The 25021-nt window shown below is 51.3% G+C and overlaps 3 protein-coding genes across 6 annotated transcripts; 1 reads left to right on the plus strand and 2 right to left on the minus strand.

Moving 5' to 3' along the window:
* Positions 1–1567: 1567 nt before the first annotated feature.
* On the minus strand, positions 1568–6495 carry NFKBID (NFKB inhibitor delta). 2 transcript variants are annotated; one of them, XM_045799993.2, is made up of 9 exons: positions 6368–6495; positions 5943–6133; positions 5752–5857; positions 5491–5637; positions 5324–5375; positions 5093–5241; positions 3358–3474; positions 2854–3018; positions 1568–2227 (listed from the first exon to the last, which is right to left on the minus strand). In XM_045799993.2, exons 1-9 carry the CDS (start codon positions 6371–6373, stop codon positions 2174–2176), a joined length of 987 nt encoding a protein of 328 aa, XP_045655949.2. In that variant the 5' UTR covers positions 6374–6495; the 3' UTR covers positions 1568–2173. The 2 variants fall into 2 exon arrangements, with proteins under 2 accessions (XP_045655949.2, XP_087726836.1); XM_087870710.1 differs by lacking the exons at positions 1568–2227; positions 2854–3018 and having other exon boundaries at positions 3339–5241.
* A 2492-nt stretch (positions 6496–8987) lies between these two features.
* On the plus strand, positions 8988–11623 carry HCST (hematopoietic cell signal transducer). 2 transcript variants are annotated; one of them, XM_045799904.2, is made up of 5 exons: positions 8988–9164; positions 10171–10266; positions 10626–10649; positions 11115–11246; positions 11474–11623. In XM_045799904.2, exons 1-5 carry the CDS (start codon positions 9008–9010, stop codon positions 11512–11514), a joined length of 450 nt encoding a protein of 149 aa, XP_045655860.1. In that variant the 5' UTR covers positions 8988–9007; the 3' UTR covers positions 11515–11623. The 2 variants fall into 2 exon arrangements, with proteins under 2 accessions (XP_045655860.1, XP_045655861.1); XM_045799905.2 differs by having other exon boundaries at positions 11477–11623.
* A 138-nt stretch (positions 11624–11761) lies between these two features.
* Positions 11762–14755, minus strand: TYROBP (transmembrane immune signaling adaptor TYROBP). 2 transcript variants are annotated; one of them, XM_045799908.2, is made up of 5 exons: positions 14600–14755; positions 14187–14213; positions 13900–14034; positions 13683–13726; positions 11762–11995 (listed from the first exon to the last, which is right to left on the minus strand). In XM_045799908.2, exons 1-5 carry the CDS (start codon positions 14658–14660, stop codon positions 11930–11932), a joined length of 333 nt encoding a protein of 110 aa, XP_045655864.2. In that variant the 5' UTR covers positions 14661–14755; the 3' UTR covers positions 11762–11929. The 2 variants fall into 2 exon arrangements, with proteins under 2 accessions (XP_045655864.2, XP_045655862.2); XM_045799906.2 differs by having other exon boundaries at positions 13683–13729; positions 14600–14753.
* Between the last annotated feature and the right edge of the window lie 10266 nt (positions 14756–25021).

The following is a 25021-nucleotide window of genomic DNA, read 5'->3' on the forward strand; positions in this document are numbered from 1 at the left end:
ACCTGGGTGGCTCAGTCCTTTGAGCATCCAACTCTGGATTTTGGCTCAGGATGTGATCATGAGTCCTGGGATCGAGGCCCACACTGGGCTCCACACTCAGCATGGAGTCTGCTCGTCCCTCTCCCTCCCCCTCTGCCGCACCCCTCACTCACACTCTAAGATAGATGATACATACATACATACATACATAAAATAGATGATAGATAAAATATAGATAGATGATGATAGATGATAGATAGATAGATAGATAGATGATAGAAAGATGATAAAATACCTTTGTACCACAAAGGAAAAAATACAGAAATTAAATTATGCCACAATATGACTGTAAGATGAATTCCGGTCAAGTTCTTAGAATCTATGGAATAACATTCCTATGGATTCTTCTCGGGTCAGCTGCGACTATGTGCATACACAGAAAGAGATACACCCTGGTTCAGGGCTGCTCTTGCGGGAGACTAACACAGGTGGCTCCCGAAACTCCACCTCCCAATATTCAAGCCCTGGTGTGGAGCTCCCTCCCCGAATTCTGGGCTTGGCCATGTGAATGACTCTGGCCAATGCGATGTCAACAAGCACGGTGCAAACGAGCACTTGTTCTCTTACAACACTTCTTGGAACCACCCTGTGAAGAAACTCACCCACCTTCCTGGAGGGACCACAGGAGGAAAGAGCTGCTTGGCCCATTCCCACTGGTTCCACCCATCCCGGCTGAGCTATCAGACTATGCGTGAAGTTGTCCGGCCCAATCAGGCCTCTAGCTGACTGCTGTCACGAGTGACCAAAGCAGGACAGTCCAGTCGAGCCCAGACCAGACTGTAGGATCATGAGCAAATAGTGATGGTTGTTTCAAGCCTTAACTTTTGGGGTGGAGACACGGGCACATGCCCTGAAGTATGCTTGGTTTGTTGTCCTTGAGAGGCTCTGAGCAGTGGGGGGCTAAGTCAGTGGGCTTTCAGCAGGGCTGTTTTGGTGATAAGATTGGGATGAAATCCAGAGCAGAGGCTGTGGGGCAGTTATGAGAAAGGGGCATTGTGGAGGTCTTCTATCTTAGTTTGGGTCTCTCCAGAAGCAGGATTTGAGGACAATCTATTGGTAGGGGAGGTGGGAAAGGACACAGAAAAGGGAAAGCATCAGGAAAGGGAATGTCATCAAGCTAGAACTGTGTGGGGGAACTGGAGCTTGATTCTGGTGGGGAATTCTGAGAGCCTGTGTAGAACACACACTTCTACACTATCCTCATACAGAGGTGAGGGACCTGGAGTCTTTCTAGACCATCTCCCCTCAGTCTCTGCTTCGAGGGCTGTTAGATGGGAAGTGGCATAAACTTGTTGGCACTTAAGGCTACCAGGCTCATACCCAGGGTAGAGCAGGCACCAGCGGTCTCATGATGCCCACAGGCATTCAGACCACCAGGTGCTGATGGGGTGAAGGTGACAGGACGCAGACTTGGTACCCACAGTCTGCTACACACCCCACCCCACAGAGTCATCCAAACCTGCCTCCTCAGCCACGCGCCATGGCCGCTCCCCTACACCAATCCCCCCAGAGATTTAGACACTGACTGTATAGTCCAAACTGAGTTTAATAAGGAGTTTCAGATAGGGGAGGGATTCACTGGAAATGCGCAGATCTGGGACAGGGGTCCAGCTGAGTTCTGAATTAGAAAGCATAGGACCTAGGGGACTTGAATCTAGGAGAGTCCTTCCTATGTCTCAGGGGTAAGGACCTGAATGGTGTGGGTCCTGGGGAGGTTTGGGGGGTCATCTACTGGATAACACTGGGAGCTATTCTGGGGGTACCCCAAGTACTATGTAGGAAAATCACATCTGGGGTTCTAGGTGAGTTGAACTGGAGTTGAGTAGGGAAGGGGGTCCCAAAAGATCCCAATGGAGAAAGGGTTAGGGGTCTAGGGTGTTTCACAGAAACAATCAAGGGGCCTCGATTTCACAGAAATCATCAAGAGGGCTCCTTGTGGGTGGGGGAGGGGTATTACACAACCCCAAATATTGGGATTCGTTTACCCCCAGCAGCCATTTTGGGGTTTTAATGTAAGACCCCGCTGGCAGGACATTCCACATACATTATCATGGATTTGCAACATTAGCATACGCTGGCTGTCCCACAGGACGGTGGGGACTGGAAAAATCAGTCCAGGTTCTGGATTTGAGTCCTAAGAGGACAGGCCTGGGGGTGCCACACGGCTCCTCTTCAGTAACTGCCGGAGCTGCAGACAAGACCGGGGAGGAGAAGTTAGGGAGGCTGGAGAGAGAGGTCAGGGCCACAGACCCCGTGAAGTTGGAGGGGAAGGTGGAGAAGCAGAGAAGGATCGGTTGGGTTTGCAGGTCAGAGGTTCACAGTCAAGATGTGGAGTTAGGGATGATGGTTCACACACAAAAAAGGTTCAGGAGCCAGAACTGGGGATGAAGGGGAAAGCTGTTGCTGGTCGGGGGTTCCCACTTTGGGGTTAACATTGAGGACCAGGAGTCGGAGGGTAGAGGCAAGGGGTCATAGGTCGCATTTAGGTCAGAAGTCCCACTTTGAGGTCAGAACTCAGGGCTGGGGTGAGGGGTTGGAGATCACACTTGGGAATCAAAGGTCACACCTTGAGGTCAGGATTTGGGGTTAGAAGTAGAGGTCAGGGTTGAAGTAGAGGTTAGGAGGAGTCACCAATATCAGGTCAGAAATCAAACACTGGGGTTAGAGGTCACATTTTCAAGTCAGGTTTGGATAGGGATCAAGGTCACCTTCCGAGAGTAAAAGTCACCCCCTAAAGTCACGAATGGGTAGGGTCAGGGGCTCTCCCTGTTAGGTCAGAGGCCACTCTGCAGTCAGGGTGGACTCAGCGCTCACCCCCTCAGGGCCCGGCCCAGGCCGCAGCAGGTGGACAGGCTGCTCATTCTCCAGGTTTCGCAGTGTCGGATCCGCCCCAGCTGCCAGCAGGCGCCGCACGATAGACTCCTGGGGCGGCCCAGGGGGCAGGGCAGCCGCCATGTGGAGGGCTGTGTTCCCATGGGCCTGGGGACAGTGCGGGGAGGGCTGATGAGGATTCAGACTCAGCTGGCCTGGGCCCTCAACGGTACACTTCACAGTCTCCAACACCCAAATCCCACACTCCTGCCTGCACAGCCGCATCCCACTTGCCCCTGCTCACACCCAGAATCCCCTCCGCAGTCACATTCCACGCACCCCTCTATGTCCCGTACATTCCCGCAATCTACGTCCACATCCTATACGGTCCCCACCTGTGTTCTGTACATTGTCCCTGCCACAGCCACAGCCCACAGGCCTCCCAACATCCCCCTGCCCTTCACCTTCACATCCTACACAATCGCACATTCCAACCTAGGCCCCCACCTTCATGTTGACAAAGGCCCGCAAGTCTCCCCGGGGCAGCTCAAGCAGCAGCTGAACCAGGGCAGGATTGGCGGCCTGCACAGCCAGATGCAGAACTGTCTTATTGCTCTTGATCTCCTGTAGAGAAGGCAACGGCAGAAGTCAGGCCAGTCCTCACACCCAGGGCCCCTCCCACGGAACCCAAGAGCCTTTAGACGCCTTGTCTCTCCTTTGCAAGCACCCACGGGTGCCTTACACCATTATCTATGTTGTGCACTACACAAGAGTACCACATTTAAGGGGGTGCCATTCACATCATAGGCATCACAGAACTATGTTTACTACGACAATTTTCCAGCCCGAGTGTCTTTGAGAAAAAGGCTCTGATCCTCCAAAGGAGCTCTGGGCTAGCAGCTGCCCTGGCCACCCCACATTCTGTTAGGCATGGTAAAACGCACCCATCCCACACGGACTGTACTTTATCTCTAAGGATGGGACTTGAGCAGCATTAATCAGGGGACTAAACTAAGCCTATATGCACTTCCATTCTGAGCTGTTCTCTTCACATTTTGGAGAAAATAAACACATTTTCCACAATGAAACTTTATTATGTGCCTGTAAAGAGTTTGTAATGATAACGGATATTAGAAATACGATGTGTTTATACAAGGCTAAACAACCTAGTTGGCTCACCAAATAAATCATGGAGAGGAGACAAGGAGACGGGAGGGGGAAGCTCTAAATTAAGAGCAACTTTCTTTCTTTCTTTTTCTTTCTTTCTTTTTTTTAAAGATTTTATTTATTCATTTGAGAGAGAGAGACAGCCAGTGAGAGAGGGAACACAAGCAGGGGAGTGGGAGAGGAAGAAGCAGGCTTCCAGTGGAGAAGCCTGATGTGGGGCTCGATCCCATAACGCCGGGATCACGCCCTGAGCCGAAGGCAGACGCTTAACCGCTGTGCCACCCAGGCGCCCCTAAGAGCAACCTTCAAAGTCTTATAATGGCAATAGTTTTTTTTTAATGAAAAAACAACGTATATCACTTTAGAGTCAATCAGAAATTTGAACACAGCCAGGATATTTGATATTATGAGATTAATTTTTTTAAGGTACAATGATAGTATTGAGGTTAAAAGAGTTTTTAACTTTAAAGACACAAATTTTTGTGGATGAAAATACATGCTTGGGTTTGCTTTAAAATGCTATAGGAAAGTCGAGGAATTGATGGGGCAGGACTGGGTACAAGTTGCTGATTGCTGACGTTGGGTACGGGGAGGTCGCTACACTATTTTCTGTATTTTATCTGTGTTCAAAATTCTTTAACTAAAAAACAAAACAAAATGGTAAGTGGATGTTTAATTCTCTCAGCCTGCCCATGAAGGGCTGGAGTCTGGCGTGAAGTCACCTGATTCTAATCCCCTCTCTGACACTTACAGGGTGTAAGATTTTTGACTCCTGTGCCTCAGTTTCTTTTATCAGTAAAGCAGGAAAAGTAATAACAGTGCCCATGTCAAAGGCGGTTGGTGAGGATTCGATTAGCTCATCCGTGACACCTGGTGCTCGTTGAATAGGAAGTGGTTGATAAATACAAGCTAGGATCAGTAATCTTATTCTCTGGGGCATAGAAAAACGAAGCCACGTGCTCAAGTTCACACAGCTGGCAAAAGGCAAAGTCAGCGTTTGTCTGAAGCCGCCAGACATCCAGGTGACCCATCCCACACACCCTCCCAGGGGCCGGCTGCCCACTGCCCAGCTCACCTGGCTGGTGTGATCAGCACCCATGTGCAGCAACATCTGGACACAAGCCAGCCCGTCTCGGGCCTGGGTACTCAGCACCCGGGAACATAGGTCAGGTGGGTGCATAGCAACGTTGAGGGCCAGGATGGCTGTGTGGAGAGGGGTGAGGCCTGCAGGGTGGAGACGATGAGGGCTCTGCATCCGGAGCGCCCACCCCACCCAAGCCCCACCTGCCACACCCACCCAACTTACCCTCGAAGTCTCTGGCTTCCAGGTCAACCTGAACCCCCGAGTTAATCACAGCCTGAGAAGGAGAAGGCGGAGTGCTGGATTAGAGTCTCCCCAGGCCTCCTAGCCCTGGAAGCCAGGATCTGAGCGACCAGTCCATCCCATTCACCCCACCGGGCAGCTGGCCATACCGAGAGCACTCCTGGGAGCCCATAGGTTGCAGCCACGTGCAAGACAGAACGTCCCTGATGATCAGCGGCATTGGGCTCCGCTCCGAGCTTCAGCAGATCCTCCACAATCAGGGGCTGGTTGGCGGCGGCGGCCACCAGGAGAGGGGTCTGCAGGAGATAAGGAGGTCAGTCTGGGCCCCCAGTCTCCTCCCTGAAAACCAAGAATCCAGGCTCCCAGACCATCTCCCTTCAAATCCAGGAGTCCAGGCCCCTGGCCCTCACCTTGCCCTTATGCTCACGAATGTCCAGATGTCTGTACACTTGGAGCATCTCAGCTGCGGCGTACGCTGCCCAGCGCAGCCCCTGAGCCGCAAACAGGTGCAGGAGCCTGAGGACAGGTGGGGGCAAGCAGTGAGCACAGCACCCACCCCAGCTAAGCCAGGAACAGGCAGACTGCAATCCCCTATACTCACGTGTCTCCCTCCTCATCCTGGGCCAGCAGCTGTTGTGGCCCCAAAGCCAGCATGTGAGCACGGGCTGTGTCCAGGGATGGTCCGGTGGGCACAGGGGGCAACTGTGGGGGTCCTAAGGGGAGTCCAGAACCTCTCCAGGATCCTGCCTGTGGCAGGGAAGGTTCTGCATAAAGCCGGGTATCCAGGGGGTCCTAAAGGATACATGCGGTGGGCAGAGCCAGTCAGCTAAGAATTCCCTCTTCCAAACATATACACGTACATGGACAGAGTGCCAGGGAGAGTGGCTGGGTGCCCCATCTATACCAAGTGACCCTGGACCTTGGGGCCTCAATTTTGCCCATCTGAAGAATGGGATCTTAATCTAGCATGAGGGCAACTGGGAATTTTGGGGCCCTTCAGCATCCTGTTCCCGCTCTATATCTCACCTCCATCCCCACAGAAAATGGACACTGCCGCCCTGGGTCGGAGGGTGGGTAGAAGTCAGGAGTCGGGAAGCCTTCAGCAGCAGTAGGAGGGTAAGAGTAGGGGCTGTCTGTGTAGGCAGCATGCGTGTTGGGGTCCCAGTCTGGAAAGCCTGTGGTGGGAGCCAGGCTGCCAAGTCCAGAACCCACAGTCTCTTGGTGTACTGGGAAGCGAGAATGGCCTGTGAGAGGAGGAACAGGGGCAGGCCTGGTTATGAGAGCCGGGCAAATCACGACCAAGGCTGGAGGGCGGGTGTGAGGGCCCTGAATCTCCCGAGGTACTGAGAGCTAGTACCTGTGGGACACTAAAGGGCTGGGACCCAGAAGCCAGGACACCAAGGGATTGAAAGCTTGGACTTCTGGGATCTGGACTCCAGGGACACTGAGGGTTGAGGGCCTAGACTTGGGGAGCAACAAAAAGCTGGGAGCCTGAGCCCCTGGAACACGGAGGGACTGTGTACATACACCCATGGGCTCCAGAGAATCTGGGAGATCAACTGCTACTGGGTCCCAGCAAGAAAGACGGTCTGACTCCTAAGTTCCCCGGGTTCTAAGATTTGGGGTGTCTGAGTCCCTGAAGAAAGCTGGGGCTGGAGCTGAGGGAACCAGATGAGTTTGCAGACTTACCGGCCTCACTCTCATTCACAGATGGAGTCAGGGACTGGGCCAGGGGAGGTGGAAACTGTCCCTGTAGAGAGATAAACAAAAACAGGAACACGGGGGAATTTATCTGAGAGATCCCTCGCATCCATTCCCCACCCACAGCGCATCTAAGTCAGGACTACACCTCTCATCTGTTCCAAGGGCCCATCAGCCATCAAGCCTCTCCCCAACAGGACGTGGCTTCACGAATTACAGTTTATGGGGCTTCATGGATCTTACCGGTACTCCACCAGCGTCAGGCTGCTGCTGACGGCGCCTCTGCTCTTCCAGGAGCTTCTTCACGGTCTGTGATGGGCAGTGGCTGCGTTCACTCCGGCTCACTGAAGGAGGGGACAGGAAAAGGGGAGGGAAGCAATCAGAGGTCCTTAAGTCAACCAACTATGCGGGGGAGTGGATTCGGGCACCCTCCCTCACCCTCCTGCGCGGAAAAACTGGCACACTGACGCCGCCTGAGAACTCCAAAGCCAATCTTAGCTTTCAGGTGCAGCTTCCGCCTCCGCCGTTTCCTTCCCTTTGCTCCGCACTTTCCCCTCTGACCCAACTTTCCACCAGCGTCGTGGAAACTGAGGAAGGGGGAGGAGGGCGCTCCTTTGCGGCACCTCCCCCAACTTCCGTGAAAAATCCCAGCCCCCAGATCTCCCAGTCCGGAGGCCTTGGGGGTCGCTGGGAATCACTCCCTGGAGACGCACATCCAGGTTCCCAACATCTCTCCGCCCTAGAAGCTGACCTGACACACTTTCCTCAGAAAACCAGGCGTCCGAGTCCCCAGCCCCTCTCCCCAGGGAACCACGAATCAATAGCCCCCTAGCTCATCTGGGCTCCGGAAGTTCAGACCCTATCCCTCCTTCAGACCTAAGAGTCCAGGCCCCATTCTGCGGGAGTCCGAGAGCCTAGCACCCCTTTTCCCAGGACCCAGGAGTCCGGGCCCTCAGCCTCGCCCTGCCTTGCACCTGGGAGTCTCAGTTTCCAGAAGCCTGGTCCCTACCACCAAGGAAGTCTGGACCCTCAACCCTCACCCTTCCGAGCCCGGGTTCCGGCGGAGCAAGGGTTAAGCGGGGGAGGGCGAACTCGGAAACAGCCCAGACACGACGTGCTGACGTCACGGCGCACACGCAAGGGAATCTTCCATCCACCCCTTCCTCTCCCGGCGGCGCGCCGCAGGTGTCCCGCTCAGAGGCGGGGCGCGCGGCCAGGCGTGGAGCTCTCGGAATCCCCGCACGTGGGGAATTCCTGCTCGGCCCGGGGACCCGGGGTGGGTGGGGACTCGGGAATTCCCGGGGCCCGGGCAGGGTCAAGGCCAACGTGGACCCCTGCGGCCGGGCGCGGGACTTCACCCGCAGCGACTCGTGGCTGATTTTTAAGCAACCACGCCCCCAGGACTCCATCTAGCCCCTTTCTAGAGCAAGGAGTCCGAGCCACCAGCCGCCTTCTTCCACAGGACCCAGTGGTCGGAGCTCCTAGCCCGTCCCCCCCCCCCGCGACCCAGGATTCCGATTCCCCGGTCCCTTACCCCCCAGGACCCAGGAGCCCAGAATCCCAGCCGTTCCTCCATCACCACCCAGAAGTCCTGGCCTCCTGCCCCCTCCAAATACCGAGTACGCTCACTCTCAGCACCCAGGCTTGATGCTCCAGCTCCGTCTCTCAGGTTCGCAAGAGCAGGACTCCAGCCCTCGCTCTCTCAAGGGGCCGAGCGTGCCTCTCCTCCCCGCCCCCTCCATTACCTCGCGGATTCCGTGGCGCGGATTGCGGGCCCCCAGGGCCGCGGCCTCGGCGCTGCGCCAGCCTCGCACTTGCCCCGCGGAGCCGCCGCCGGGTCCCCGATCTAGAGTCAGTGCCCCGCGAGTTTTTAAACTGGGCTTCTGGCACCGCCCAGTCAAGGGCAGGGCCCCGCCCACAGGCCCGGGAGTCCCCGTGTCGCGCTTGAACAAGCCTGGTCTCTGAATGGGCGGGGCTGACATTAAGGGCGCGACTCCTGAGCCTCCCTGGAAAGAGGGAGCTGGGGGACCCCAACTTTGGTCTGAGAGAGAAACGGCCGGGGATAGCGGACACCCTAAGGAGGAGGGCAGTGGGGGCCTGGACTTCTGGGTCTCTGTCCAAGGTGGGCCGGAGGCTTTGATTTCTGGGGCCTGAGCTGGGAGGGGACAGTATTACTGAGTCCTGGGGTGAGAGGAGGCTGGGGTTCAGGACTTCCTGGTCCCAAGGGAGGGAAGTTCACGTCGGTGGGATCAAACTTCTCCCTCTTCCCCACATCACCTTCTTTTTCAGAGGTCAGTTCTCATTTATTCATTCATCATTAAGAATAATTTATTACCTTAAGGGAGGTACTTTGCTGGGTGCCTGGTATAGCTGTAGACTAAGCCGACAGGAATTCCCAGCCCTCAAGCCAACTTGACATTCCCAGGGGAGGCTCATTCTCAGTTCCCACATCTGTGGCCATGTTAATCATTTCTGCCAGCCTTTCAAGACTTCTGCTCTCCTGCTTCTCCTTCCTCACACGTTGTTCCTTCCTAGTTTCCCTGGCTCTTTCCACCTCTTCACCCATTCTTGGGGGCCAGGGGCACTCCTCTGTCTGAACTCACTTCCTTGGTGATCTCATCCAGTCCCGTGGCTTTAAATACCATCCATAAGCCATCAACCCGAAAATTTATATATCTCCAGGGAGATCTATCAGGCATTTCCAACTCAGTGTCCCCAGACCTTGGCAGTTTCCCCCTAAACCTGCTCCCCTCCTCTCCATGTCTGTCAAAGGATGCTCCGTCTTTTCAGTTGCTTCGTCCAGAAGGTCCAGAAGCTTTGGTCATCCTGAATCCCCCTCTCTCACACACACCCATACCTACACGATCAGCAGGTTGTGTTGGTTTCACCTCCAAAATCTCTCCAGAGCCTCCTCAATGCCCACAACCTGGTCCATCTGTCACCTCCCATCTGGACAATCATAGCAGCCTCCCTGGTCTCTGATCCTACACCCAGTTGATCCCCAAAGGCAGTCACAGGGACCCACCAATTCTCCCCCTCCCACACCATCACACAGGAAGCAGGTGACCTTGCCACCAGCAGGGTGACATCCGCTGTTGTTGCTTCTTCACTCCCCCATTGTTCCTCAGGACTTCTCTGGACCACAGCCTTTTGCCAGACCCCTTCTAGCCCCCAGCCCGCCATGGCCCCTTCAGGTGTCCTCCTGCTCCTGCTTGTGCTGCCAGGTGAAGCCAGTGGTTATGGGGGGTGGCGGGCAGAGCATTTATGAGAGGGGTGGCTTGGTGACATCTGAAGGGAGGAGAGCTAAGGGCAGGTCCTCCCAGGATCCCTTCCTTCCTGGGGATCCATTTTGGCTTCCGAGCCTGGTTCTTTGGGGGAGAGAAGCTGAGTCTGGAGTAGCTGCCTGTTAATCTCCCCTTCTCACTGCTGGGTCTGTCTCTACTTCTACTTTTGATTTTCTGTCTCTCTTGCCTCTTTCTCATTTGCGCTCTCTGGAGGTTACTTCTCAGGACATCACCTTTCCTTGCACCCTGTTTTGGGAACCACCTCTCCTTGCTAATCCACTTTCCCTCTCTTTTCACAGTGGCTGCAGCTCTGGTGACCCCAGGTGAGAAATTGGCACTCCTCCCCTTTTGCCATGGCTCTTGAGGTACTGCTTCTGCCCCTGAAGTGTGGCCTGAGGGTCCTGGAACACCCCCGGTGGCTCTCTAGGTCACCAGCTAATTTCTCACCCCCAAATCAGAGCCCCCAGGGCATCTGCTGTCCTCTCTGGGTCCCCATCTCACTGCCCTCATCACCAAATTGAAGCCCCAGGGACTCGGCCACCCCCCAGCCTTCTTTGGGAGTACCCACTATGCCCAAAGCACCACGTATGTCCCTCTATGCTGGGACTCTCACCCTCCCACTTCTCTCCAGACCCCACCTCCCTTTTCATCCCCCAAGTCAACCTCAGGGAATCTCAGACATCCCCGCCTCCCCCCAGGGACTTCCTCTGCCCCAGACGCCCAAAGTGCAGCCCTGAGGGTCTGGAACCTCCCTCAACCGCCTTCTTGCCTCGGCCCCCACCCTCCAGGTTCCTGTTCCGGATGTGGGCCCCTCTCTCTGCCAGTGCTGGCAGGCCTCTTGGCCGCCGATGCGGTGGTGTCGCTACTCATTGTTGCAGTGGTGTTTGTGTGGGCTTGCCCACGCCGCAGGCCCATCCGAGGTGAGGGCAGAGACAGGGTGGGGCCTGGAGGGAGAGGAGTCCCTAGAGAGGGGGTCCCCAGGGAGGGGTCCCCCAGGGAAGCCCTGGAGGAGATGCTGGGGAAACCCTGGGGGCGGTGCAGGGGGGAACTCCGGAGGAAACCCCTGAGACAGGGGGTCCCCAGGAAGGTGGAGATGTGGGTGGGTGGTAGGTGGTCAGGCCTCATGCTTTCTCTCCCCCACCCCCAGAAGATGACAAAGTCTACATCAACATGCCTGGCAGGGGCTGACCCCCTTGTAAGTGAGACCTTTGACTTCTGACCCTCTCATCCCGCATGGTATGCGGCCACACAGGAAACACACTCCCCACTTTGGGGTGGAATAAAACAATTGAACTCCCTCTGGTTCTAATTCTTCTTCAAAGAACCCCAGGGTCCCCAAAGCTTCCCTCCTATTTAGCTGTTTCTGGGTCCATGACCCCCTAGAACCCCACATATCCCTGCCCCCTCAGCTGAGAGATCTGGAATAACTCAACAGTGTTTTTGTATGCCATATTTATTTGGGGGCAATAGTGGAGAGCAGTCTGACCCCTCAGGGTGGGCATTCTGTGGATCTGTATCTTCGTGGGAGTAGGAATAGGGTGCTGGGTAGACATCAGGAATGACCGGATCCAGGCATCAGGTTGTTGACTGCTGTGGTTTGGGCTCATTTGTAATACGGCCTCTGTGTGTTGAGGTCACTATAGACATCTGACCTCTGACCTTGGAGCTCCTAATGGGAGGCACAGGGTGGGAACCATTAGTGGATGAGGTCCTCTGAATAAACTTAAAACAAAATTCAGCCTTCTCCCAGTGGCTTATAAGGCTCCCGGCAGCTTCTTTAACCTTTCTGCCATGGAAAAGATCTGGATTTTAATCAAGTGCATTTAGTGTTTCCCTGTCTCCTCTGCCTCATCATTACGCCCCAGCCTCAGGGCCTTTGCACAAGCTGTTCTTTCTGCCTGGAACATGCGCTTCCTAGATATTCCCGTGGATGGTTCTTTCTCCCTTCAAGTCGCAGCTCACGTCACTTCCTCAGAGAAGCATTTCTTGATTTTGCCATCTAACTTCTCCCCACCACACACACACTCCAGTCACTGTCACACCAGTTTTATTTCCTCATGATACTGCCCCAAATTATCTTATCTTTTAATTTGCTTCAGGTCCATCTCCCCAACTAGGATGTGAACTCTGTTGCTGTGAGGTGCTTGACAAATTCCACCAAAGGATGAATAAATTAGAATAATGCTTTGCCCTAAAATTTCATTGCCCCCAGTAACTGAAAATTTCCCTCATTCTTCTGGACCTCACAAAGCCAAACTCAAGATGCTTACACTTTACAAAGAGATTTTTTATCCACAAGTGAGGAAAAGCAAAGCCAGCTACAGATAAGTAAGAGACTTGACAGAACAAGGCTTAAAATTGCAGGGGGAGGCGTCTATGGCCGCAAGAGGCAGCCCTCAGACTGAATCCCTGAAATCATAAGCAAATGACTGGTCTGGGTGTGCACCCTTATGGGAAGGGATCTATTTGGCTTCCATTAGATTCTCACAGGAGCCCATGACCCCTAAAGGGTTGAGAAGGGCAATGACTGAGAGGCAAGCGATGGAAAGATGCATCTGTCTGAGCAGTGGTTTTGTGTCTGTTTTTTTTTTTTTAAGATAGAGAGTGCGCACGTGCACACGTGGGAGTGGGGAGATGGGGGGGTCTTTTTTTTTTTTTTAGATTTATTTATTTGAGAGAGCACGAGCGCGGAGGGGGGCAGAGGGAGAGAGAGAGAGAGAGAATCCCAAGCAGACTACCCACTGAGCACAGAGCCAGACAGGGCTGGATCCCGCAACCCTGAGACCACGATCTGAGCCAAAATCAAGAGTCAGATGCTTAACTGACTGAGCCACCCAGGTGCCCCTGGATGGTGGTTCTTAAGAAGGGTTTCAAGATACTTGTACCACCCCTAGATTATATGCACAATTTTGTAAATTCCGTGTGGATTTTTCTGAGGAGTCTCTAGCTTTCATCAGCTTCTCAAGGGGATACAGGATCTTCCCCCAAATTCTAAAACTCCTCTCTTCAGAGTTGCTGAATTAGGGCCGAATTATGTCGTCTGCCCTTCTGAGAGCTTCTCCCAGAAATCAACCTGTCCCGAACAATTCCATGCCTGCCTTCGCACTAAGGCCTACGTTTGCCCTTGTGCAAGTAAAGCCCTTCCTATGTTTTCTCACACATTCTAAGCTGAGCATAAGGTCATGATTGATCATTGAAAGCAGTTTTGGACAGATGCCCCATGAGTCTTTGAGGGTTTGAAATGTTGCTGAGAAAGTGGCTTTAGGGTCTAGGTTCTAGAAGGACTGGGGAAGTGTTTAGGACAGACACCCACAGGGTAGGAGTGAGATGTGAGGAAGAGAAGCTGGTTTTCTCACCTGATAAGGCGACTCTGTCTCAGTGATGCGCTGTTTCCTGGTCACTGCTGGGGGATGGGGAGTAGTGCAGAGCGCAGAGATAGTTAAGATGGTGAATTTGGACCATTTTGCTGCTGCAAAATCAGCCCCTCCATCACTGTCCCTTTGGATGATTGTGATCTGGGAGCCTACCCCTCCCTCAGAGAATCCCAGGCTACCCCCTGCCAGCCCCACTCACCCTCCACAGCCCCTCGCCCCCGAGGGAACAGCCGACCCAAGGAGTACACAGCCAAGGCGATGAGGAGGGTCAGGACCAGGTCCCCCAGCACGATCCCCGCCAGCACACCAGGACTTACCACGGAGCAGTTGCATCCTGAGAATGGGGCATAGGAGTTGGGAGTGGTCAGTGGGAGTTGGGAACTGGGAAGAGATGTCAGCAGGGGAAGGTTTGGAGAGACTGGGGAACAGACAGAGATGGGGAGGTCTTTGGGAGGTAGGGAGGAGGACGGCAGAGTCTAGGCCTACCGTTCTGTGCCTGGACAGGGCTGAAACCTGAGGAGAGAAAAAGAAGATAAATTGAAGCATGGGGCTGTGACTGGAGGGTGGGCACAGAACCTGAGGAGGGTGGGTCCTGATAGCCAGGAGATAAGAGTGGAAAGTGATGTCTGGTGGGACCTGTGGGCCAGCGTCAAGGTCACTGGCCAGCGTTACTTCTACCCCGAACTGTCCTGTTGCAACACCCGCAGAGTCCCCTCCCCCTGCTGCCACCAGAGGCCACATCTTGGGGTCTCAGGCTCTGGGAGACAGCCATAAGTTTTGGGGGCCTGGGGATCTGCTTTCCCCCACCTCCCTTTTGGTTCTCTTTCTATCCCGCTCCCTGCTCTGCCCCAAGCCGAGCCCAGGGACTCAGGAGGCAGCTATAGAAGCCCCCAACTCACCACCCACTGTCAGAAGGAGAGGCAGGAACAGGAGCCTGTTGGAAGGTCCAAGGACCCCCATGACGCAGGCGACGCTGCTGGACACCGGAGTCCAAGGGCCGGTGGGATGTGGTGTAGTAGCGTCCAACCAAGTGAAGGAGGAAGTCTGAGGTGGGCGGTGGCAGGAGGGAGGAGGGGACAGTACAGGAGGAGGGCCGGAGACAGATAATGCCAGGAAGAATCCGGCCTAGACACCCCCGGGGACCATGCTGTAGCCCCTAAGCACTGAACATAAAAGCAAAAAGGGTACATATGCCCACCCACCCCCGATCAGGGGTCAGCCATCCTTGTACCAGGAAGAGTCAGTGGCTCTGACTGAAGCCAGCTTTGCCTCTTCCTGGCTGGGCAACCTGAAGCAAGTCATTCAACCTCTCCGGGCCTCGGTTTCCTTATCTGTAAAATGAAGAGTAAAATAGTGCCTATTTTGTAGGGGTTTGTGGGGAGCAAATGGATGAATGTCTCTAGAACAGGGTCCGAAACTTGTCAGCTTTTTATAAGCACCAGCTATAATCATTTGATAATCCGAACTTTGTGATGTTGGGGCACCAGGGTGGCTCAGTCAGTTAAGCATCTGCCTTCAGCTCAGGTCATGATCCTGGTGTCCTGGGATCGAGCCCTGCATCGGGCTCCCTGCTCGGCAGAAAGCCCTGCTTCTCCCTCTCCCACTCCCTTTGATTGTGTTCCCTCTCTCGCTGTCTCTCTCTCTCAAATAAATAAATAAAATCTTAAAAAAAAAAGAACTTTGTGATGTTTATAGGAAATTAAAAGAGAGCCATCAGGATATGGGCACTAATGAGCTGCAGGCATTCTGTCCTAAGGCGTTAACTCTTTTAACCCCCACAACACCCATCTGAGGTAGATGCTCTCGTCATCCCCATTGTACAGAAAGGTACAGACACTTGGGGCGCCTGGGTGGCACAGCGGTTAAGCGTCTGCCTTCGGCTCAGGGCGTGATCCCGGCGTTATGGGATCGAGCCCCACATCAGGCTCTTCCGCTGGGAGCCTGCTTCTTCCTCTCCCACTCCCCCTGCTTGTGTTCCCTCTCTCGCTGGCTGTCTCTATCTCTGTCGAATAAATAAATAAAATCTTAAAAAAAAAAAAAAGGTCCAGACACTTGCCCAAGGTCACACAGCAAATAAAGTTGGTAAGGAAACAGGACCCAAGGACGGATATTTGACCCTTAGGGAGAAAGAAAAAGAACCAAGATGAAAGATAGGGAAGGAGAAAGGAGTGGCGAGGCCAAGAAAAAGAGGGATAGACAGTGACACAGATACGCACAGCACAGACACAAGATTGGGGGTTTGGGGTGAGGCAAGTGGGGGACAGGGAGCTGACCACTGGGCTGGGCTGCCCTGCACCACCAAATGAGGAAGTAGCTGGAAGTGAGGACAGAGGGAAGGCACCCAGGAGGAGACAGGGACTTCTAGTCCCCCCACAGAAGCCTGAGCTGGGGCTGGCTAGGAGGAACCTGAGGTTAGGGCGTTGGGGGGATGGGCCCACGGCAGGAAGCCCCCCTCCCCCATCTAGGCGTCACACCCCACAGCTCCCTGGGCTTGGTCTCAGGAGAGAAAAGGGGAAACTGGATGCCGGTCATGGGACAGACTCTGAGTGGCCCTTCATGGTGGGGGATTTGGAAGCCAGAGGAGGGTCAGGGCCCAGGAGGAGGTAGCACTGGCCGCCAACAGCCGCCATCATCCAGGCCTGGCCACGTGCAGTCGCTAAACACCCCACCACTACCGCCACCAGGCCTGCAGTGAGCGCAGAGAGAACGGGCCCCCAAGGCCCCACAAGCCGCACCCAGGCCTCAAGGTGGCTGAAGCTGAGTGAGCCACGGGCAGTCAGAGAGCAAGGGAAGCTCTGAGACTTGGGGTCTTGATCTGACTCCAGTGCTGGGTGCTCGGTGCTCTTGGGCTCCCTCTGGCCAGGCAGGGGGCGCACACTGTGGGGGGCAGCGCTGCTGTGGTCCAGTTTTATTGCGAGTGTTACATGAGGTCTGTCAGAGTAATGTCTGCCTGGCACGTTGCAACTGCTCAGCGAATCTTAATCCTCATTACTGTTACTGTTATTAGTACTTCAAGTCTCCAGTTCGGGGCTCTCCTTGATAAAAATCCTCCCTCAACCCCTCAGACTCAGCCTCCCAGTCTGGTGCTCCCAACTCCAGCCGGGCTGGAGCTGTCCCCAAAAATTCAGCCTCACAGCCAGCACAATCGCTCACCGACCAATCAAGCAGCTGTGGCCATAGGGCCGGCTCTGAGTCCTGGAGCCTCTCTTTTAGTAGCCGAGATGTGGGGAAGTCCAAGGTATCCCAAGGGAACAGACTGGGGTGGTGGCGGATATCTGTGGGAGGTGGGGTAGGGGTTCTTTACCAACCAAAAATGAAGTATTTAAATATTTTAGCAACTGGTATGACTGTACTGGTATAAACCACAGAATGTTGGCCTGGGCTGGTCGGCCTGGGCTCTCCAAGGGTGGATGGGCCATTGGGTGAAAGAAGGCTGAGACGGAGGGCACCCAACTGACTGGGAGCCACCCTCACCCAGGGCCAGACTCCAGGAAGTAGGGCTGCTTCACCTCCCATGAGATCTGTAAGTGTCTCAATCTCTCCTGGCAAGTAGCCCAAGAGTTGGGCAAGGCCCAAGCTGACTTTGCCAGAAAGCAGGCAATGTGCTGAGCCTGTGATGAGCTTGTCTCTGTAGAAGCTACACCCCCTGCCTGCTTCTACTTTTGCCCCTACAGCCCACCCTCCCCACGGTAGCCAGAGGAGGCTTTTTGAAAAGTCAGAGAACCAATTTTGTAAGTGGCCCAAAAATGTGGACGGATAACGTCACAAAAGGAGACACGAATGGCCAATACGCATGTGCAAAATCTTTCAGCATCATTAGTCATTAGGGAAATACGGATTAAAACCACAATGAAATATGACTACACACCCACTGGAATGAGTAAAATTAAAAAGACTGACCCTCTCAAGTGTCAACAGGGACGTGGAGAGATTGCGAACCTCACACTGCTAGTGGGAATGAAAAACAGAACCACCGTTCTGGGAGAGAGTGTCTGGTAAAGGTAAGTATGCACCTATGCAGAGATCCAGCCATTCCACGGAAGCAGGCATCTACCCAAGAGACATAAACACATATATTTGCATAAATACCTGCCCATTTTTCTGTCTTCCCCTCCTACCCCTCTTTCCCTTGCTTCCCCTACTCCAGCTATACTGGCCTTCTTGTTGTTTCTTGTTTAAGTCAAGTTCATTCTTACCCCAGGGCCTTTGTACCTGCTGCTCCCCCGCCTATGATGCGTTCCCCAAAGTTCATGCAGAACTGGCCCCTTCTCACCCTCCAGATCTCAGCTCAAATGTCATGCCCTCACAGAGGCCTCTTCTGAAACCACCACTGCTCAAGTCACCTCCCACCACCAATTTCATTTTCTTCCTGTATTTATCATACCTGAAATTCTCTGAATTGTGTAGTCCCATTTTTACTGTCTGCTACTTCCTCTAGAATGGAAACTCCATGAGAACAGGAACCTTTCTGCCTCGTTCACTGTTATATCCCCAGCACATATAGCAGCTGCTTAGTAAATACTCTTTCAATATTGCACTAAATGGCCACCAGTAACAGGTTGGTTGAAACATGGCTCTTGATCTCTGCAGAGGTCTAAGGGTATCCCAGACATGCCCACTACTTCTTCTTGAATTAGTCACTTGGCAGATAAGAATGCTAGTGTCCGCCAATATCCTCCAGCTCCTTTTTCCAAGAAATTTTTAGCAGGGCCTCTGCCCACCAAACTAAAGACTGTATTTTCTGGCCTCGTTTGTGCTTAAAGTGGCCATAGAACTTCATTCTGGCTGATGCAGAGTGTGGGAAGTAAATGAGCAATTTAGAAGTCCTAGCCTTCGTGGAGGGATGCACTCTACTCCTCTTGCTGATTTTCTCATTTGCTGGAATTTGAATGTGGGAATCTTGGAACAAGTGGGTGAGGGCAACATCATCAAAATGAACGAGTGGAAAGACAGAAGAAGGCTCAGTTCCCATCATCTTGAGGAAACCAAACCAACCCTGGACTGTTAGGTGACCGAGAAACGTCTGCCTTGTTCAAAGACAGTCATTAGTAGGTAGTCTCCAAAGATGGTCACCAAGAATTTCTTCCTCCCAGTATGCATCCCTCTCATCAAGAGGCAGAGAGTCCATTTTCCCTGCCCTTGCATCTGAGCTGACCTTATGACTTGCTTTGACAAAGAATGTGGTGGAAGGGGTGCTGTTCCAGTTCTGAGCGTAGATCTTCAGAAGCCTGATAGCTTCTGGTTTTGCTGTCTTAGAATCCAGTTGCCATGCTGTAAGGAAGTCCAAGCTCCCTTCCTGGAGAGTGAGGCCATACGAAGAGGCCCTAGAGGATGAGATAGCATGTGCAAAAAGTCCATGTGGAGGAAAACCAAGGCACCCCAGCCAACAGCAAGTGCCAAGGCCTCAGGCAGATTAAAGAAGTCATCTGGATCTTTCCTGCCATGCCAGCCACCAGCCAAATGCAGCCACTTGAATGACCCCAGGTAACACCATGTGGAACAGAACCATTCAGCCAGCTCAAAGAATGATGAGAAAAAATAAATTGTTGTTGTTTTAAGCCATTACATTTTTGGATAGTCTGTTACAAAACAATGGTAGATTGAATTTTTAAAAAATTTTTTAAAGATTTTATTTATTTATTTGACAGAGAGAAAGACAGCCAGTGAGAGAGGGAACACAAGCAGGGGGAGTGGAAGAGGAAGAAGCAGGCTCCCAGAGGAGCATGGAGCCCGATGCAGGGCTCGATCCCAGGACCCCGGGATCACGCCCTGAGCCGAAGGCAGACGCTTAAGGACTGAGCCACCCAGGCACCCCTGAATTTTTTTTAATTTTTAAAAAGATTTTATTTATTTATATGAGAGAGAGAGCATGAGCATGAGCAGGGGGAGAGGGAGAAACAGACTACCCACTGACAGGGGAACCTGACTCAGGGCTCAATCGCAAGATCCCAAGATCATGACCTGAGACGAAATCAAGAGTCGGTTGTTTAACCAACTGAGCCACCCTGCACCCCAGAGCAATAGACAATGGAAACACTGTTATTTTGGGGACTTTGTTACTACAGCCAATTCTGTATTCTACTGGACATAGTTTCAAATGCCCGGCTTGAACTAGCTGAGATTAGAAGATGAAGTTTGTGAAGATTTGGAGGTTAATGCACATGTGCTCTAAGGGAAAGCTGAGCACCCAACTATCTGAGGAAAGGGGATGACGGAACTTTGGACAGATCCAGACTGACTCGGAGACTCTTCATCTCTTGCTTTTGCTTCTCGCTGGACCAGTTTTGTTCAGCCTCTCTGTTCCTTATGGTACTGTGGAGTTTCTACCATCAATAGCTCACTCTTGCTGAGCCCATGATTTAAAAAAGAAAAAAGGGGCGCCTGGGTGGCTCAGTCGCTTAAGTGTCTGACTTGGCTGAGGTCATGATCTCGGGGTCCTGGGATGGAGCCCCGGGGCAGGCTCCCAGCTCAGTGGGGAGTCTGCTTCTCCCTCTCCCTTTGCCCCTCCCCCCCCATGCGTGCTCTCTCTCTCTCAAATAAATAAATAAATAAATAAATAAATAAATAAATAAAATCTTCTAAAAAAGAAAAAGAAAAGAATCCTGGGAAAGGGCTAAGATTGGCTCAGCACGAATTCCCAGCCCACCCCCAAACCAATCACCTGTGGCTGGGGCCGGGGGCGAAGTCTGTAAGAAAATGGCAGGATCCATAAGAACTCTGGTTTGGAGAGGGAAGGAGAAACAGTCCTGAAGCAGCATGTAGGGGATGCCATTGGCGCCTGAACAATAGTTCCTCAGCATGCACCATTTCTGGGCACACTACCCAGCTTACAACTGTCTGCACTGTGACTGTCTTAGGGCTCTTTCTGCAAGTTAGAGCTACCTACACCCACCTCCTGGCTCTGGTCACTAAACCAAGGTTACACCTGACCCAGATGTAGCAGTCATGGTTCTTCATTGCATAGAGTAGAAGCCACTAACTAGTTTAAACAGCAAAGGGGATGTGTTCAAGAATGTTAGGGACACCACCGAATCTCTAGGAGGGCCAGAGATCAGTCCTGGGGCTACATAAGTCCTAATACCACCCAGGATTTTCAGCCGCTATTCACACTGGGGAATTGATTTTCCAGGTTGCCTCCTTCTTCTCCTCACTCTTTCAGATAAAATTCTGATGCGAATACCAAAATATTTACAGATAAAATATTATGCTACATAACCACACAGGGGAGGAGAATGAGTGGGAAAGCATGGGCTGTAGTTGGATGGTTGTCGGGGGTAGATAGACTGTTGAGGGCTCCTGTTATTCTTTTGTGTTTCATCTTTTCAAAATTCTCTAAATTAAAAATTTCCTGAGGGACACCTGGGTGGCTCAGTAGGTTAAGCATCTGCCTTTAGCTCAGGTCATGATCCCAGGGTCCTGGGATCAAGCCCCACATCCGGCTCCCTGCTCAGCAGGGTGTTTGCTTCTCTCTCTCACTCTCCCTCGGTGCTCTCTCTTTCTCAAATAAATAATAAATAAAATCTTCTTTAAAAAAACGGTGGGGGCGCCTGGGTGGCTCAGTAGGTTGAATGTCTGCCTTCAGCTCAGGGCATGATCTCGGGGTCCTGGGATCAAGCCCCACACCGGGCTCTCTGCTCTATGGGGAGTCTGCTTCTCCTTCTCCATCTCTCTCTCTGTTCTCTCTCTCTTTCAAATAAATAAATAAAAATTGGGGAAAAAAAAGAATTCTCTATTTTTCTTGTGAAGATTACATGACTGTATGCACTTGTCAAAACTCATAAAACAATATAGTAAAAGGATGTATTTTACTCTATGTAAATTCTACCTGAATAAAAAATTGTTTTAAAGAGATGAAAATTCTAAGCACCAAAGGAACTGGTAAAGAGGTTTCACGATGTCTTTGTTTCCTACCAGTTGCAATGTTGACAACTAAACAGATGTTTCCCACTTGGACTTGTGGGAAAATGCTAGCAAATGCTGACTTGCAAGGTGAGTGAAGCAGGATGCCAGTGATCGCAAACATTGTTTTCTCCCCTTCTATTAAAATAGAATTTGTAATTGGGCTTCTGGTGTCCTGGCCAAGACTATGTTTCTCAGCCTCTTTGGAGCCAGGTGAGGCCTTGTAGCTGTCTTCTGGCCAATGGAACGTGGGATGAAACAACTTCCAGGTCATGTCCCTAAAGGCAAAGATGTGTCCTCCCTTTCTCTGTGGCAAGAATGTGACCCCGACACTAGGAGTGGACAGACATCCTAGACCTTTTATTTGTGAAATGAAGGCCTTTAAAATATAATTAAAGCAATGTTCCATAGATTTATCAATTGTGGTTCATCCACATCATAAATGCAGTCATTATAAATGAATTAGAATTCTTCAAGCTGATTTGCAGGGATTTTAACTGAAAAAAGTAAGGTAGAGAGACATGAATATAGTATGATGCCAAACAGTGACCAGAAGAATCCCTTGTAGATATGGGTATATATGTTTGCATATCGAGAGGTGGTGAATAAAACTGTGGAAGGAGTCACAGCAGGCTGCCACCATTGGTCATATTGGTGACCTGGGTCAGGATAGGAGATCGGGGAGGGTAAGAGCAAAACAGGGTTGCAATGAAAGAAATATATAACAATAATGTGTATAACAAGACGCCTTTTATATCAAATTATACACGTAAAACTGTGTCTATCTGCACAGCAAAAACCGAATGACATTCAAGAGAATATCAACAGTGGTATCTCTGGGTGGTGAGATTTCGGTTATTTATATTTTCTTTATTTTTGAAATTCGTGTTTTTACGGGGAGTATTTTTAACTTATATAATCATTAAAAATAAAAATATTTTAATTTCAGAAAACACAACAAATACATAAAGGCAAATTTGTTGGGGGAGGGGGACAGGACTTCTGCAGCCAGTAATGGTGGTCTAAGAAATCAGAAATCACCCTCCCCTGAGGAACAAATGAAAATACAAGATGAAATATATGGGGAAAATTACTCTAAGTAGCAAAGCACTAGTAAGAGGGTAAGGAAATACCACCCAAATCTAAAATAAAGCAAGAGGGGAGCCCAGAACTCAAATGCCTTCAGAACAAATACCTTCACATTGTTCTAAAGGCATTTTCTTATCCAGAAGGCAGTTTGGGACTAGAGAGGCAAGAATAAAGGCCCAGATCCACCTTGACCAGAGAGTCTGAACATCAGCTCTTCATCTTAAGCTGGGATCTGAACACCATCACACTCAAGGTAAAAGTGAACTTGAAATCATCTAACCTTCATGTGAACTAACAGTTTCTCCTTGTACCTCCTAAGTCAGGTAAACCTAGGTTTTGTCCTGGATTAATGTCCCCTCCGGAGTAATGTACAACCACATTAGGTCTTCAGATTCTTCCTACAAATCTAAGACATCATGAATAAGAACCAACAGAATCAACAGATATGACAACATACACGCAAACACTTCAGATTTCTGACCATATCATATATGCAAATTTTCATCCTGCCCATTTTTGTAAATGATTTGTATGAAACTGGAACAAACAGCTATATTCTCTTCAACTGTTCATCTGTGACCTGACATTACTGTTAGACATCTGCTCTTTGCCCTGGAAAGTAAGCAAGGAGACAACCCTCACACTACAGAGGGCAAAATAAATTAGACATCAAAGCTAAGATTTCATTTCTCTGTTCACTATGCTAGGAAAGAGCTATGGGGGTGAGTCTCCATTTCCCCTTTCTTCCCACTACCTGGAATGTGGATGTGGTGGTAGCCATCTTGGGCCACGCAGGCCAGGGCATTCCCCAAGGGACGGCAAAGCCATAGGTTAAAGCAGCCTGGATCTCTGATACCATGAAGCCCTGAACTGTTTATACGTGGTCTATTGGTGAGAAAGAAATAAAAGTCTACTTTGTTTAAGCCACTGTTACATAGAGTTCTGTTCCGGGGTTCATATGCTACTAACCTATGTCCTATCTAAGCGCTCACTATACATGAGCAATTTCTCATGTTGCTAAAATCCCCTTAGAAATATCAGTCTTTATTGAGTTTGTAATATTATATCTTCTGAAGTTATTGAATTTTTTTTTAAAGATTTTATTTATTTATTTAACAGAGATAGAGACAGCCAGCGAGAGAGGGAACACAAGCAGGGGGAGTGGGAGAGGAAGAAGCAGGCTCATAGCGGAGGAGCCTGATGTGGGGCTCGATCCCATAATGCCGGGATCACGCCCTGAGCCGAAGGCAGACACTTAACGACTGTGCCACCCAGGCACCCCTGAAGTTATTGAATTTTTATTCACCCATGCACATAGTCATTTATTCAACACATATTTGTCCAGGCCCTGGATGGGTGATAGATATGTAATGATGAACAAAACTGCCCTCATAGAGCTTATATCCTAGTGGAGAGAGACAGGCAATAAACAAGAAAACTAAATAAATAAAACTTTTCTATTTTCATAGCTACCACATTCCAAAATGTGTTACATGGGGCGCCTGGGTGGCACAGCGGTTAAGCGTCTGCCTTCGGCTCAGGGCGTGATCCCGGCGTTATGGGATCGAGCCCCACATCAGGCTCCTCCGCTATGAGCCTGCTTCTTCCTCTCCCACTCCCCCTGCTTGTGTTCCCTCTCTCGCTGGCTGTCTCTATCTCTGTTGAATAAATAAATAAAATCTTTAAAAAAACAAAACAAAACAAAATGTGTGACAGAGCCTGGCTAATTTGTCACTAAAATGGCTTCCCTTTGCTCCTTTGTACACAGCTGCACCACATTTCCCATCGTCCCTTGCAGTCAGGTATGTGAGCAAACAGCACATGAGCAAATGTGTTGTGTTGGACCTCCAGGTGTGACTCTAAAAACCTTGTGGCCCTCACCTCTTTTAACATCTGCTGATAGAGAGGACTGGGGGCAGGGAGGGGCAAGCCAACTAAAGTTGCCCAGAGCCACCAGATGGAAGGAGTCTGAGTCCCCAGGTCACCCAGTTGCAGATCCACCCTACTGACTGCATTACACTGTGGTGTGAAGGAAATAGAGATTGTATCAAGCCACTGAAATTTGGGCATTCTTTGGTTAACAGTAGCTAGTAATTTACCTTACCCAATACACTCCATGGAGCAAAGACTCTGGAAGACTACAAAAATGGCTCCAATTTTTCACTTTCTCTGTCTCCCTGCCTTTTGCCATCTGACTTCCCAGCAACTTCCTTTAAAGGGTGGAGTCTATTCCCCCTCCCCCGCCCCTGAATCTGAGCAGGTATTGGGAACAGATGTGGTCAACAGAATGTGGAAGAAGAAAATGGTGTGATAGTTGCCAGCAACAGTTAACC

This window comes from Ursus americanus, chromosome 21 (genome assembly GCF_024610735.1).
Source record: "Ursus americanus isolate L20-20 chromosome 21, mUrsAme1.1.p, whole genome shotgun sequence".
Classification (NCBI taxonomy): domain Eukaryota; kingdom Metazoa; phylum Chordata; class Mammalia; order Carnivora; family Ursidae; genus Ursus; species Ursus americanus.